We start from the raw sequence: 16474 nt of genomic DNA on the forward strand, positions 1-16474 counted from the left end.
TGTGGTTTGCTGCATTGCCTCGGTATATTGCCTTAATTTAATATATTGACAATGTCTCACCACCACAAACATTCGAGTTTACTGTCTTCTCCCTTAACTCCTCATCCCTTGAGGCAATGCAAATTCCTTTCTTTTCCTTAGCAGCAACACTTCATCCTGTTCTTTAATCCTGCCCTTCGCACAATTGCTGCATCTGAGTAGTATGCAGAGAGCCTTCACAGCATATCCTGATGTTTCAGCAAGGCTGGCAGCTGGGAAAAGTGAGCACAGTAATGCTGCTGTGAATAAAGTAATGCAGGAGCTTCCCATCTCAAACACGTTCTATCTGGAGCTTTTGTCTGCCCTCTTCTGGGCTGCTTCGGTGTCTGCAGCGCTCTTTATTTTGTCCCACACTTTGAAAGGGATGTGTCAGTGGATGGCACTCTTTGTCCTTCAGCCTTTTGTATTACCTGGCAGACCCCAACTGCAAAGAGAAATGGCCACATACGGAGGCGAAACATGTTTTGAGAACTATGAATTTACATTCCAAAGAAGGGATCACAACACCACACCTCTGGCCAGCCCCTCTCAGAGGTCCAGAGAGCCCGGGCCACTTCCAGCTTGGGGCCCTTAGCCATAATAAAAATAAAAAATGACAACACATGAAATTAAACAAAATAAGGCACCAAAAAAAAAAAGAGAGACATAATTTGAATATTTCTCTTATTTGCTTAAATTTGCAGCTCTAAGCTGAGAGAGAGTGTCACATTTTGGTCCGATAGGGGCGCGCATAAAAACAAGTTGCAAAACTAATCAAATGCCAAAAAATTAACAAGTGTCTAAATTTGAGGTCCCTTTTGAGCTTGAGGCCCAGGCCAAATGGCCCTCGGCCCCCCCGCCCCTCTGATTGGCCTTGGCTCACAAGGTAGGATTTTAAGACTGAAGGGACCAAATCCAACAATCCATGCTCCTGACGGCGACAGCTAGGGTGACTAAACAACAAGTGTGAAAAATCAGGACGGGGCTGGAGGGGTAATAGGAGCCTATATAAGAAAAAGACCCAAAAATCGGGACTGTCCCTATAAAATCGGGACAACTGGTCACCCTAGCGACAGCAGTAGCTGTGGTCCTTTATGATAGCCTGAGCAGAGAGCTGGGTGTCAGCATGGCTGAGTTCTAGACTTATCTGTGCCACTCAAGGCACATCTACATTGGGTTTTTTTTAACCACTATGCTAATGTGGCTGCAGCAGTGTAACCCCCTACTGTAAATATGCTGCAGGAGTGTAGTGTGGAAGCAGAGAAAGAACTGACCGGAAGGAACTGCAATGCATGACAGTTCGTTATCAAGAGTCAGGCTAACTGTAACCCTAATAACGCGAGATTTGTAGAAGCGAGGATTGTGTGAGGCGAGTGGGAAAGAACTGTGTGAGAAGTTGTTGCGACCTTGTGTAGATAATGTGTAGAAAATATTGTATGCAGGCTAGAGTCAAAACAAGTGAGGAAAAATAAGATATCAAGATGGCCTATGTATAAACAAAATGCAGCTGTTGCTTGTTATTGTCTGTAATGAAAGGTATAAATGTTTGCTGTAATTGTTTACCTGTAGAGAGACCTGCTTAGCTCTCTCCCTCTGCACAATTGTTGATAAAGCATCTGACTTGCTGTACCCAAACAAAAAGTGAGAACTCTGTTTTTCTCCAACAGTAGGTAGACTGGAATTGCACCAACATGGCTTACTCCACTGTGGGAATTAAATGGGGGCAGTATATTTGATTCATGCCCTGTATTTTTTTTTTTTTTTTTTGGTAATGCATTTTGTGATTCCCATGGAAATCCAGATTAATATCCATCCTCCTATTTGAAACTCTGCCTTAGATGAATTTGAATAAATTGCAAGTGTACTACCAAATGCCCTCTCTAATGTAAACTCCACTTACTCTTGCTCCTCCATTAAATCAAATATGGAAAAGAAATATGAAATACAAGCATATTTAAGAACAAGAATTAAGATGAAGAGGGGGCAGAGAATGTCCCAGATGTAAAGCACAGCTAGTCCCAGGAAATATAGATTAGTGCAATACATAATTTTAAATCAAGTTTATTATTCTTTAAAACTTTAAGTAAAAAAAAAATCAGAAATTTGTCATAAAGTGCTGACTTACAGGAAATTGTCTTTTCCATCTGGTGTAGGAAGATAAAAATTTCTTTCCACTCTGGAATCAAACCTTTACACTTGTTTTGAGGATGTCTGATGTGAACGTCGAGTTTAACCCATAAACAGCATCTTGAGAAACCATCTCTTGAACACTTGGGAAGGATAGGGTGACCAGATGTCCCATTTTTAAAGGGAGAGTCCTGCATTTAAGCCCTTCTGCAGGTGTCCCAATTTTTTATTAAAAACAGGCAAACTGTCCTGTATTTTCTGTCTCCTCCCTCATCAGAACTGGCAGGTCCACCCGCCCATCAGCAGCCAACAAGGGGGGTGGATGTGCAAAGCTGCAGCACGCAGGGCCAGCTGCTCCCCCTGCTGGTCCATCAGCACCACCCCACTGCATGCTGGCTCTCTCCCAGCAGGACCCTGCCCTGTCCTGTTTCCAGCCAGCACTGGCTGCGCGCTGTGGCGGATGGTGAGTGTGGGCAGGCGTCAGGCAGCGGGCGGTTACGTGTCGCCTTTGCTGCCCACCCATCGGCCCTTTATGTGCTCCCCCTCTCACTGTCCTCCCCCTACTTTGCTTCTTCAGCCCCGCTGTTCCTCCATATCCTCCACCCACCCCTGGCGGGGTGCATCCCACTCCCAGAGTTGTGCAGAGAACCAGCCCCTGGTCGGAGCGCTTAGCTCACCAACAGCCTGGATGGCAGGCTCCTTCCTTCCCCCACCGCCTCTGGCTGGGTCCCTGCCCTGGGAAAACCCAAGACCCTCCAGCCTGGGGCACTGGTGAGGAGGAGCTGAGCCCTGTGTGGTCCAAAGCCCTGCACAGCACTGGCACAAGACAGCCTCTCCATCCCTCAGCTAAGCTCTGGAGTGGAGGGGTGGGGGGGAGAAGCAATTTTCAGTCTGTTCATGCCCCGACCCTGCAGACTCCATAGTACCCTCTTCCAACACATCCCCGGGGTCCTGCCCCCAGGAGCGCGGGGCTGCTCCATCCCCTAGGCACCCTACCCTGCTGAGCCACCTCTCTCGCCAGGTTCGCTGAAGCTCCTGCAGTCAGGTTCCCTGTGCCCCCGTGCACAATGCATCCATAGGGCTTCACCCCTTCCTGCCCATGCTGTAGCCAGAGGACAGGAGGCAGCTGGGTTATGTCGGTGGCCAGCAGCAGCCTGGAGGTGTTAGCTGCTTTGCAACACTATGCGGACAGGAAGGGTGGGGGGAGAGAAGAGATGAGCTCTGCAAAGACACGGGCCAGGTCATCCCTTCCCCATCTCTTCTTCCCCTGCCGCTGGAAGCAGCTCCAGTCCTTCCCTCCCCCAGAGTGCCAAAAGGCTGCTGTTGGCCACATTATGGTGCGAACCCTGGCAGAAATCTGGGGATGGATTGCCTCAGGAAGACATGGCACCAGGTAGCAGGAGAGGCGGGGCCATCTTGAGGCTCAGCCATGCATGGAGGGCGGAGAGCACTAGGCAGGGAGGGTCAGGTCAGTTGGTCACCCCCTCCCACCCTGTGTGAAAGAGGTGTATTGGAGAGTGTGTGTGTGTGTGTCTATGTCACCTCTCACCGTGTGAACCCTAAAGCCTTAAAGATAAGAAGGTAAATAAAAAGAATCCAACTATGGATTATTTCTTTTTAATAGGGCATCAGATTTGTACTGCATAGTTCTGATTGATTGCGGTTGAACTTGCTTGAATACGAGTAATTTTACCACGTGTCCCATATTCAGCATAGGGAAATACGGTCACCCTAGGGAAGGAAAAAGCTGAGTCATTTTGGGACCAGGCCTGTGAGGTGATGGCCTCAACTTCCAGTGGCGCCAAGTTAGAGGGTGATCAGCAGCTCAGAACATCAGGCCTTTGGTTTGCTGGTGATAGGTACTGGGTCTCAAGCTCTTCCCCTTTAGCTCTGTGGAGTCTGGGGCCGGGGGGTCATGCACACATCTATCTCCCCTGCCTGGGCAAACGGAGGCTCAGCTGCCTGCATGACAGCATCCCCTGTCCTTTAAGCACTGCAGGAGCCATATGGTGTGAGCTCCAGCCAGGGGTTGGGAATGGAAACCAGGCAGGCAAGGAGGAAGGTAGGCTAAGGGAGCAGCTAGAATAGATGTTGTTTTTCCCCTGCAGCTCCCACGTAAGATAAGACAGCCCATTGCTATGTTATCTGTTCCACAAAGCCCTTTCCTGTTCCACAGAGCCATGTGCCAGAGGCAGCCATGCGGGGGGAAGGGGCATGCATGATGGGGCCCAACAGGTGGGGATTCACTTCTTTGCTTGCATTTCATTTTAGTGGCCCATCTCTCTTTTCCTGCAGACCAGAAAGTTCCATTGAGACCCAGAGTTACAGCAACTGGTCAACAAAACACAAACACTAGCAGGAGGCCCATGTAGCAAAGGGATGTAGCAAGCTTCACTGTCCCAGAGTACCTTCTCACAACCTCCTCACTTTCCCCTTGGTCTTCCATAATTCCACCCAGCCACCAATGCCTTCCATCAATCAAAACCAATACACAAAATTCAAATACAATTCAAACCAGATGGAAAACACACAGCTAGGTCTTCAGCGATCCATCAATGCTGTTGGGGAAAACAGAAAAAATAATTACCCAACCCAGCTGCACCCTGTTAATGTAGACCCCTGGTGTTCCTCATTCTGAAAATTCTGATGTTCTACAGGGAGGGCCCCAACAGATGTCAATTGTTACTGCCTTGTGGGTGGTCAACAGTGTTGAATGCTGCAGAGAGGTCCAGGACTAAGTTTCCGCTAAGCTGCGTGGCTGCGCAGCAGGATATCAAGGGCCACACAGGCAGAGAGAGGTGCCTCTCCCCCAGGCCCGGAGCTGCTCCGGCCAGGAAGAGGTGCCTCTCTCCTGGCCCCGGGCTGCTGTGGCGAGAAAGGACTGGGGGGAGTTCTCTCTCCCTGCTGCAGCCCCGGGGCACCCTGCATCCCAAACCCCTTATTCCCAGTCCCACCCCAGCCAGAGCACTCACCCCCCCCACACACCCCAACCCTCTGCCCCAGCGCTGATCCCCCTCCTGCAACCCAAAACCCTCATCCTCAGTCCCACCCAGAGCCCTCATCCCCAGCCAAAATAATCCACACCCCTAAGCAACGTAAATTATACCGACCTAAGTACTGGTGTAAGACACCGCTATCTTGGCGGGAGAGCTTCTCCTACTGACAATGCTACTCCCTCTCACGGGAGGTGGAGTAATAAAACCAACGAGAGAACTCTCTCCCATCAACGTACAGCGTCTCCACCAGAAGTGCTACAGCAGCACAGCTCCACTGGTACAGCTGCACCATTGTAGCACTTCTTGTGTAGATGTAGCTATAGAGAGCTCATTAAGAGCATTATGGTCTTGTGATTCAGACACCGGTATGAGACTTAGGAAATCTGAATTATGTTCCCGGCTCTGCCACAAACTTCCTGTGTGTCCTTGGGCAAGTCATTTACCCTCTTTGTGCCTCACTTGCCCATCTGTAAACAGGATAATAATATTTCCCTACCTCAGAGGAGTGTTGTGATAAGCAATTCATTAACATATGTGAGGTGTCCAGCTATTCTGATAATGAAGGCAATAGTAAAATGTATATTTAAATGCCACAGTCCTTATGTACACACACAACAGGTAAAGACTGTGCAAACAGGCTTCAAACACCTGCATCCTAAACAGTCGGACTTCCTCTTGACTATTGACAAGTATGTTCCAAGGACTGGCTATGCAGTAACATGGCTAGATTACAGGTACACTAATTGGTACCAATACTAAATGCTTAGTTTAAAAGAGCCTTCAGTTCAACAATTTCATGAGGAGAATAATACATAGTTGACTAATGGGGGTGATGCGAGGATTAGTTAGGTAATGATGTCTTTAAGGGGCTTTGGAGTTGTAAATCACTATAAAAAGATTAAGTATTAGCCAATATCATGATGATTGGTATAATCCTAGACCCAGCACATCACTTATACTATAATTTTAACATATAATTGTTATTGTTGTTTAGAACATGAGGCGTGAGCAAGCCTTGAACCACATTCACTTGTCCAGTTCACTGCAGGAACTGGGAAGATCAAAGGAACTAGAAAGGAGTGGAAATCAATAGGACTAAGGAATCGAAATTCTTTAATCTTGACATGAAACGTCACTTGCTGCATTGTTCAGTGGGACAAATTTTTAGGGGCATTTAAATGATGCTATTACAGCTGTCAGCCTCTACATTCGGATGTTCAGCTGACTGGGGTGGAACATGCCCATCCCAACTGGAATCGCTTTAGGTATGCGATGCAGTGAGGGCACCAGACCCGCTTGTACTGTTCACAAGACACATGCCTTTTCTCAGAGGATTTTGGTTACATTGTGCTCCTTCCAGTTACCAAGTGGGAATTCAAGTCTTCTGCAGCTGAATCCACTACAATCTGATCCTGTAGTCCTTGGGGTAAAATTCATGAGTTTTGCCTGCAAGATTAGGACCTAGTAGATCTCTGGGAGTTTTGACCATCACCTTAGACTCGTTTTAACTACTTTATAGGTTCAGAAGCAAGATTCAGAATTTGCACTGAGCCAGTGAACATGGGATTTCTATGTATCCAAGTACTTTGATGGCCCCCCCCATCGCTGTAGCATCTCACAATCTTTAAAGTAGCTTTCCGCACAGCACCTCTGTGAGGAGGGAAGTTCTATTATCCCCATTTGCCACAGTTGGGGAATTGAGGTACAGAGAGACTTGAGTAACTCACTCAGGGTCCCATGTGTAGTCTGCAGCAGAGAAGGGAATTGATCACCCATCTCCCAAATCCCAGGCTAACAGCCTAACCACTGAATTATCCTTCCTCTCTCGCTGTTTGCAGAATTCTCAAGTTTATGAATAATCCCTACTCCAGTTACACATGGGAAGCATATTATTATTGTATGTGTCTACTGAAGTCAAAGCACTGACCAAAACCCAGCATCTACTCTACTTTTTAGTTAGTATTATAGGAGACTATGCTTGGTGTATTGTTCTCTCTTCTGTCTGTAGGTTCACACAGAGCTTTTGTGTGTGGAAATAGGGGAGGGTAAAATTGAAGAGATAAGTACCCAGTGCTATAAATTGCCTCAGCAGGACTAAAATTGCAAGGCCAGATTCTGCTCTCATTTATACTGGTATAAACTGGAGTCACTCCTCTAAGGTCAATGAAGTTATTTTAGATTCACACACCTAACTGAGATAAGAATCTGTCCTTTTCCAAGAGTCCATAGAGTTTCCTTGAAAGATAGATAGATTGTTGGTTCAGTGCCCATTGTAATCTGAGAACACAAAACACATATAGAAGCAATTTATTCTGAACACATTTAAGGCTAGATTGTGTTTATACAATCAGCCCTGAGTAGGGCAGCATGGAGCTGTGCTGTCCCAGAAACACCCTGGAATGCTGCAATGGAAAGGATGCGAATACTGAAAGAGAATAATTAAATTCAAACTAAAAATTGTTTTCATTTAGCTTTGATGATAGAGTTATGAAAACATTTCTGACCAGGGTTTGTTTGGTTTTTGTAAACAAAAATCTCCATTTTAGCTTTGAAAAAGTTATTTCTCTGTATTTGTGCACACACGCGTGTAATTGTAGTAGTGTGGCTGGAACAGCAACCCCTTGTGGTGACCTTCCAGACACCCAAACCTGGCCAAGGGTCTCCTGGGGGAGCGGGAGGCAGGGGGAAGAAGACTATATCTGGAGTCCACTGAGGCAGGCTCTGGTCCACCAGATAGTTGTCCCTTCAGTCTTATCCGTGTCAGAGGGTGGGGATATGGGGGGGGAGGGGAGCTCAATCCCAAAATGTACAGTAATAAAAAGCAAATGTCACTCAATATTGGGCCAGCCCCCCAGCTTCCAGTGCACCTCTACCCTTTCCTTCCAGCTTGGTTCCTAAACAGCTGTTCCTTCCCAGTGGCTGCTCTGGCTAGCAGGATCGATCTATCGGGGATCTATCAGGCAGCGCTCCGTCCTCCTTCCTGCCCAGTCAGGCCTGAACTGAACCAGGCTCTCCCCTTTTATTCCCTCTTCAGGCTTGGCATTGGCCACATGTAGAGCAGAGCAGGGCTAGCTGGGCTCATAGGCTCTCCTTAACCCCTTCTCTGCTGGTACAGGGCCTCTCTGCCCCATCACGCTAATATTATTTTTACTGAGTGTTATTTTCTCATCATTGTGAACAGTGACTAAAATATTAATTAATAAGTAAGCTAATTAATTCTTGGCAGCTGGTTTATCCTGCTCTCAGTGTAGCTCATTTTATGACTTGATGTATGTTTCCTAGGGTATGTCTACACGGTGGACGCTATATCAGCCTAATCCTGTACTGTAGATACAACCTACATGGACGGACGGCGTTTTTCAGTCAGTGTAGGACCACTTCCCTGAGCAACAGTAGCCATGTGGATGGAAGCATTCCTCCATCAACATAGTTGCGTCTACCAGGGCCTAGCTACAGCCGTCAGCCACCCAAGAACAACCCCACTCAACCTGTCGGGTCTGGACTGGGATGGCTAGCCCAAGACGCTGTAACATTCACATTTTCTAGCATGCTCAGTACTGGGTTTACAATGGTACCAGTGGCACCGTGGCACTGGGCCCTCACGCAGAAGGGGCCCTGCCCCACCCCGCACTCTGCCCCTGAGGCCCTGCCCACAGCTCACTCCTCTGCCCCCTACCCTCCATGTTAGTGGCTGGCGGGGCCTTGGGGGCAGAGAGGAGCAAGCAGTGAGCAGGGCCTCAGGGGCAGAGTGCAGGGCCAGGGCCACGGTCTGGATGCCAGGGCCCACAAAAGGTTAATCCAGCCCTGAGCATGCTAGCTTGAGCAGAGCTAGCATGTGTCTATCAAGTTGGGCTGGGAGGCATGCCCCCAGCTGCAGTGTAGACATACCCTTAGAAGTCTGCTATTCATGATGAGAATAAGCCAGGGTGTGGTGATACATTCTATCAGCTCTTCTCTAGTGATCCAGGGGGTTCTGCACAAGCTAAGCACTTATATTAAAAACAAGAGTGAGAAAGTTTCCAGACCTTTTGGTTACAAAAAATTCTAAAGCTAACCCAATACTGCAGAAACAACATCTCTCCCCAAATGAATGGAAGACCTGGTCTACACTAGGGGGGAGGATCGATCTAAGATACGCAACTTCAGCTATGAGAATAGCGTAGCTGAAGTCGATGTATCTTAGATCGACTTAGAATCACTTACTTCACGTCCTCACAGCGCGGGATCTACGGCCGCTGCTCCCCCATCAACTGCTTCTGCTTCTCGCCAAGTTGGAGTTCAGCAGTCGATGGGAGAGTGATCGGGGATTGATTCATCGCGTCTACACTACACGAGATAAATCGATCCCCGATAAATCGATCGCTACTCACCGAACTGCTATGGGTTCTCTACATGGAGGAGTGGAAAGATAGGCTGCAAACAGTAACTTAATATGGACAAAGGGCTTAAGTGGCCACCATATAGATCCACAGGCCTTACCTTCACCAGTAGGGAATGCACAAGAGACCCAGCTGCTCCTACACCTCGTTAACAATGGTAACAGTCATGGCTACAAAGCTATTCCAAACTGGCCTTCCTGGTTGCCAATTTTGGTTGGATGTATTCCTGGAGATTTCACCACATGACAGTCTTTAATTAAAGATTAATCTTTAATTCCTGGAGACTCCAGGACAATCCTGGAGGATTGGCAACCTAGTGTTGTGGTAGACTTCTCTCTCAGCCTGTGTGTGAAGGGAGGAAGGCAGCACTTCATTCTAAACCCAGTGCTACCTGCACCAGTCATCTCAATGGGGTTTTAGCAGTGAAGATTGTAATAGTTAACTAGTTCACTGTGCCACTTGTTTTAGTAGAAACATCCAGAAACTCATGGACTCTGGATAGATCTAGAGCAGAGCACTACTACTTTCTTATCCGCCCCACAATCTCACCACTGGTTAGGAGCCCAACTTTTAATCCACCTCCTTCTGGCCAAATAGGTCTTCATTCTCTGGTTTCAGCCTGCATTTTGGGGGGCTGAGAAGGGGGTGTGTATGCAAAGCGTATAAAGTGACTCTTTCCTGACCAAGTTTTGCTCTTCATGTTGATTTCATCCATCATCAGCTATGAGTGGCTCAAAGAGCTCACTGAGCTGAATGGGTCCATATTGGCCTACAACAGGAAATTTAATAGCTTGAGGCTTTTCTGTTGGCTGATTACTCCCTCCGATCCTGGACTTCTCCAGACCATTTGCGGGTTGGAGGACAGATTGTCCAACATCCTGTTTTATGACTTGAGGCAATGTGCTTCTCCGTTTAGGATAAAGGACCATGACTTTGGCCTCCTGTTTTATCCATTCACGAACTGGATTGCTGCCTTATATATAGGAGCTGTGATAAAACACACCCTTGTATTCGCATCCTACACACTATTGTAATAATCATTGTACAAAATATGCCTTGTATCATTTGAAAACTCATAATTTGTTGATTGGTACCATCCTGATAAAATGTGTGTGGCAACATTGTATGTAAAGTTATAAGATTCCACTGTATGGAAGTGTTAACGTATGTTCCAAACTGTCTCAAACCAAGGAATGTATGCTCTGCTTAATTTGCATCAAGCAGGAAGAGAACCAAAGGAAGCTCAAACAGATGAAGAAAAAGCAGCAGGAAACATCCTTCTCTAGAGACTTTTTGTCTCCTGGTACCCAGCTGGAAATGTTTTTCAAAATGGAGACTGAAATTATAAATGGAGGGACAAACACCTCAAGATCCACCACCCCATCCTCCTGTCCATTGATTCACTGCGCCTGAAGAGACAAAGTAAGAAGCTGTTGGACTAGAGAAGGACTCCTGATCTAAGAAGTTCAGTCAGTAAGACTGTTGAGAGCATGTGGTGAAAAAACCTTGCTTTGAATTTAACATAGTTTAAGTTAGACACCCGTAGCATTTTATCTTTAATTTTCTTGTAACCATTTCTGACTTTTATGCCTTATTACTTGTGCTCACTTAAAATCTCTATGTAGTTAATAAAGTTGTTTTATCTAATCCAGTGTGTTTAAATTGAAGTGCTTGGGAAACTCCATTTGGGGTGGCAAGATGTGTGCATGTTATTTCTATTACAAAAATAACAGACATATATAAACAGGTATTTTCCACGAGCAGGCTGGGACATACATTTCGGGGGGGGGAATCTAAGACTGGGAGTGTGTTGGGGTCACTCTGCAGTATAACCCAGGCTGATGAGAGCCACAGTGTAACCAGGCTGGCAGGCTGCAGTTACACACAAACACTCAGGGTGTGGTTTGCATGCTGGAAGGGTGTTTGTGAGCGGCCCATGTGGGAACTCCTTCAGCAAGACATTGTAAGGCACCTAAGGTTGCAGTGCAAAGGTGGCACAGATGCTCATTAGTCTAGACTGTACCCAGGTATGTCCCTTCCTTTAAGCTAAATACAACAGAAAAATAAAGCATTGTGTGTCTCTTAGTTCATTATTAAAGCATAATCAATCATGAAATAAAACACTAGAGAAAATCTTATTTGTTGTTGTTGTTTTTTAGTCCCAGACAGAGGAGCAGATGACAAGGCATTAGCAAAAATATATAGATGATGGTGCAGGATTTCCCCCTAGGAAAGGACATTTATCCCATGCCTACAGCCCTACCAAATTCATGGTCCATTTTGGTTAATTTCACAGTCATGAGATTTTGAAAATCATAAATTTCATGATTTCAGCTATTTAAATCTGAAATTTTACACTGTGGTAACAGTAGGTATCCTGATTCAAAAAGGAGTTGGTGGTGATGGTGGGGGTTACGGTACTGCTCCCCTTACTTCTGTGCTGCTACTGAGAGTGGTGCTGCCTTCAGAGATGGGCAGCTGGAGAGCAGCGGCTGCTGGCTGGAATCCCAGCTCTGAAGGCAGAGCTGCCACCAGCAGCAGCGCAGATGTAAGGATGGCATGGGATGGTATTGCCACCCTTACTTCTGCACTGCTGCCTGCAAAACGAGGCCCTCAGTCAGCAGCCGCCACTCTTCGGCCACCCCACTCTGAAGAGGAAGCAGGTGCTAATTGGGGAGGACTTGTGGATGGAAGCCATAGACGGGGGAAGAGAAGCTTCCCATCAACCCACTGCCAAAACCCTTCTGCAATGGATATGACCAGGTACTGACAAGTTTTTTTGCTTTAAGAATCTGACCATCCTGTTAGTGATATGTTATGGAGTGTGCCACTGGCCCCTGCGCTGCCTGTAGCTAGGCGTTTCCTACCTCAGTTTCCCCTAATGTGCCATCAATAAGTTCAATGAGGCTTTACATAAGGAACAGAACCCTTTCTGAGGGGTCTAGTTTATTAATCAGTGTCCCAACGAGAATACAAGCACACCTTCACCTAGTGTCTCAGCTGGGAGTCAGTCAATTTATCTGTTCCCACCTGAGTCCACCTCTTCCCCCTACCTGGGTTCTTTATCAGCAGAGTTTTCTTGACTCTGCACTCTTCCCTGGAGTCAGGCCTCTTGCTGCTACCTCGGTAGAATTCTTCCCTGGAGCCAGAGTTGGTAGAGATCTGTCAGTTGAATCCCTTCTCTGGGACAGCACGTAGTTCGTGATGGGCTGTGCTTCTCACCACTGTTTGGGAGAACCTTTTTCTGGGAATAGGCCTTCTTGGAGGGCTGCCAGTTGTAACTCTGCCATCAGAAATCTCCCCTCTCTAGAAGCACATCTAGGGTCTTTGCTTACATGAGCCTTCCTGATCAGCTGTCCTGGGAGTTCCCTGTCTCCAGGAGCACACCTTCTAGGTTCCCTACTCTTGTGGGTTCTCCTTATCAGCTCTCTTAGGAGCACATCTCCTCAAGAGCTCCCTGTCTCCAGAAACTCCCACCCCAGCACTGGTACCCCTTTATCAGCCTCATTAGCTGCCTGCCAACCAGCCATGTGTGTCTGGGTTGGCTCATTCTCCCTTACAGGAGCCTGTGACAGGTAGGTTGGGCCCTGACTCCCCTTAAAAGGGGCAACCACCCTGAGACACAGCCTGATCCTCTGTATCTTGTGCAAGCAAAATAAAGTATTTGTGAACATCTGAGGTATGCAAGAACTGCAGGAATGAACCCTATACAGGTGGAGAATAACCCTTTTTGGAAGAAAGAGTGATTTCAGTCATCTTATGCAGTAAATTTCTCCCAGCAATAATTTCACAGATCAATTTTGGAGATCCTGAAGTTCCACAGATCCTTATTAACCACCAGGGTCTATAAAGATTTATATTTACTATCCCTTTGAAAGAGTCTCAGAAATAAAGTGGACACACACTACATATTTTTCAAAGATACTAAAAATGTACATCAAGTGTTTTTTGTTTAAATACATAATTAAAATGACCCTTTAAAAGCTGAACTATTTGTATGGCCCAATTAAAGTTTCCTGAAATTCTTCTACAAATGTGCCTTTCTGTAGATTTTTGAGGAACACTTACATGCAGTTCATTTCATAGATGTTATTCATACACAATGTTGTTTTATTTAAAATGTAAAAATGTCTAAATCTAAAACGGAGGAAAAGTTTTTGTCTCAAAGAAAATCCAAAGGGGAAAAATAGCCCTTTGAAAAGGTGTCTAATTCTTATACGTATATGCGCCTTAAAATGATTTGCATACAAATACAGGGAAAGTGGAACCAGATATATTAATTAGTATGAAAAGTAAAAATTCTTATATACTGTTTTAAATACAGTTTAAAGGAAGCTGAAGTTGTATACATCACAATAAGTAAATGCTATACTTGCAGATTAGACATTAGTTTTCTTCTCAAGGGATGGATTTCTGCTAGTTTCATGTAGGGTCTTGATAGAATGTCTTTCATCTTTTCTTGGTACGCTCTCTCTGCTGCTAGTCCTGATTCATATTCTCGCTGCTTCTCTTCTTCCTCAGCAATGTGGGCCTGCTGCTGATAGGTAATTTGAGCCTGCAGCTGCTCCCGATATTCTTTTGCCTCCTGCATTCGTCTGCAAATGACATGGCAAATGTCTCATTTAGGCTGTGTCTACACTGCCACTTTCAGCGCTAAACTTTAGTCATTCAGGGGTGTAAAAAAAACCACCCCCCCCGAGTGACAAAAGTTTTAGTGCTGAAAAGCACCAGTATAGACAGTGCTTTACCGCCGGGAGCTGCACTCCCAGTGAAAAAGCTACCACCGCTCATTCGGGGTGGTTATTTTTTTATCGTCGGGAGAGCTCTTCCCTATTGATAAAGCATGCCATGGCCGTGCTGTAATGTGGGCAGTGTAGACCTCCTCTTCGAAGTTAAAGATAGAAAATTAACAGCTCAGATTTCTTGAGGTATCATTGATCAATCTTATGTGAAATACTGCTTAAAACTTGCATCCGACGAAGTGGGCATTCACCCACGAAAGCTTATGCTCTAATACATCTGTTAGTCTTAAAGGTGCCACAGGACTCTCTGTTGCTTTTTACAGCTCCAGACTAACATGGCTAGCTCTCTGATGCTTAAAACTTGTTATCCTTAACTACTATTCTAATGAACAACCACCACATTTTAATAAACTGTAAACTCTTTGGGGGCCCAATATGTCTTTGCTGTGGCGTAAAAATCAGAGTACAATCTCAGTGCTTAACAAACAATGATCAATGAACAAACGATCATTAATCAAATAAGTTGTATGCTTTCCCCCCACAAAATCTGTGTAACTCTTTGCCTGTCTGTTATTGTAGTGAGGAGATGACAGAGGATTATGCAGACAATACTTAAATATTAGGTCTAAGTCTTTATCTGGCTATGTTTCATGCCTGTAGCACCCTAATATCCAATTTTCCCTCTCTTGTTTTTAAGATAACTCTATTATTGTACTTCCATCTAAGAAGGCAGGCCAGAGATTCCTGCCATGGCCTTATGCTAACATTACTCTGAGAAATGGCTTGGGAGAAGAAAGTGAGTTCTACCCAAAGACCTGCACTTAACCTTTGCTATCCTCTGCAGTGCTGTTTGAACAGCCCACCTACCTACTTCAGGAATTTCTAAAGCACCCATCATCATGGTACTTACGTGTCAACAGTTTCATCAAAACCAGTGCATTAATGAGGTGCTGTGTGAGCCACGTGGCAAGACTCTGCTTCCTAACACTGACAAAAAAGTGCAGCACATCTAGTCTAAGTGATATGGCCAGCACCTCTTCCGCAGCACCGCAGAGTGTGACTGCCACCAAAGCCTAGAGATGGTCTGAGAACCTTTCTGTTAACCGTGTTGCCAAAACACCATGGAATGAAACAGATATTGGCTCTGGAAGGGGCTACTCGATTACTTTCTCCAAATAAGCACCAGAGTGGGCAATAGTATGGAAAAGGAATCAAAGGATAAAACATTATGGATAGTAAAATGAAACTGTAATGAAGGCCTGTGTACATGACATCCAGAACCGCTGTATTTCAGATAGTGCTAAGTACTAGTATTCTTTCCTCAGGCGATAAGCTAGTGAGAAATTGTTCTGACGGTGTGGTCTTGTGTTTCAATGCCTGAATGCACTGTCAGTCGATATTCTTCAAGGGTGGACAGAGTTTTGCAATAAGCCAGAACATTCCAACTCTTATGCTTAAGTAGTTGAATTAATCTCTCTCAAAACTCAGCTAATGTTACAATCCTTAATAACTTTTATTAACAGAATTTAAGGAATACACCTCTTAAGTCACAGCATATGGGTATGTAGTTACTAAAAACAACCAGTAAGCTCAAGACAATTACACTTGGTGGAATACAACTGTATATGAACAACCAGGTTTGGGTGGTTGTGTAATACCAATTTCAGTATAACATAGGTACTACTGAATAGTCAATAGCAAATTGGCTACACAGTAGAGCACCTGCAGAGAAAATTTGCGCAGAATAAAGCCCATTGCTATTACACTACTACTTCAAAATGAGAATTATTCAATTCTGAAGAGTTTAAGACTCAACTTTATTACAAAACTTACTGACATCAGAAGGAAAACATACCTTAAATATTTTTCTTCTTCTATGGAATTGAGTTCTTTAATGGCTTCAGCTAATATTTCCTTGTCCTGAGCAAGTTCTTCCTGCTGCTTTGCATTTCTCTCCACTGCAAAAGGAAAAATAAATGCACTGCTAACCTTGGAAGGATGTAAATTTAAACCCCAACAGCTTATTCTAAATGGCAGGCTTGAGTCTTGCTGCTTCTGGAAAGGCACAAAAGCAATAGGAGAGATGTTGTTGGTATTTTTAGAAGAGAGGATTTCACATATACAATTTCAGAATGTTCTAAAATAAGGGCTTACTCTTACAATCTTTATTTGATTAGTCTTTGTTTCACTCATGTCAATGGGATAACTAGCA

The 16474-nt window shown here is 45.3% G+C and overlaps 1 protein-coding gene across 3 annotated transcripts in view; it reads right to left on the minus strand.

Annotated features, from left to right (window-relative positions):
• Positions 1 to 13777: 13777 nt before the first annotated feature.
• CFAP53 (cilia and flagella associated protein 53) overlaps positions 13778 to 16474 on the minus strand; it is a 29794-nt gene continuing 27097 nt past the window's right edge. For all 3 annotated transcript variants that reach the window (XM_034774397.1, XM_034774398.1, XM_034774399.1), the window contains 2 exons: positions 16118 to 16220; positions 13778 to 14115 (listed from right to left, as the gene is read on the minus strand). In XM_034774397.1, coding sequence (XP_034630288.1) covers positions 13887 to 14115; positions 16118 to 16220 — 332 coding nt within the window. In that variant the 3' untranslated portion in view covers positions 13778 to 13886. The remainder of the gene's footprint in view (positions 14116 to 16117; positions 16221 to 16474) is intronic.

Source organism: Trachemys scripta, chromosome 6 (assembly GCF_013100865.1).
Source record: "Trachemys scripta elegans isolate TJP31775 chromosome 6, CAS_Tse_1.0, whole genome shotgun sequence".
NCBI classification, from domain to species: Eukaryota; Metazoa; Chordata; order Testudines; family Emydidae; genus Trachemys; species Trachemys scripta.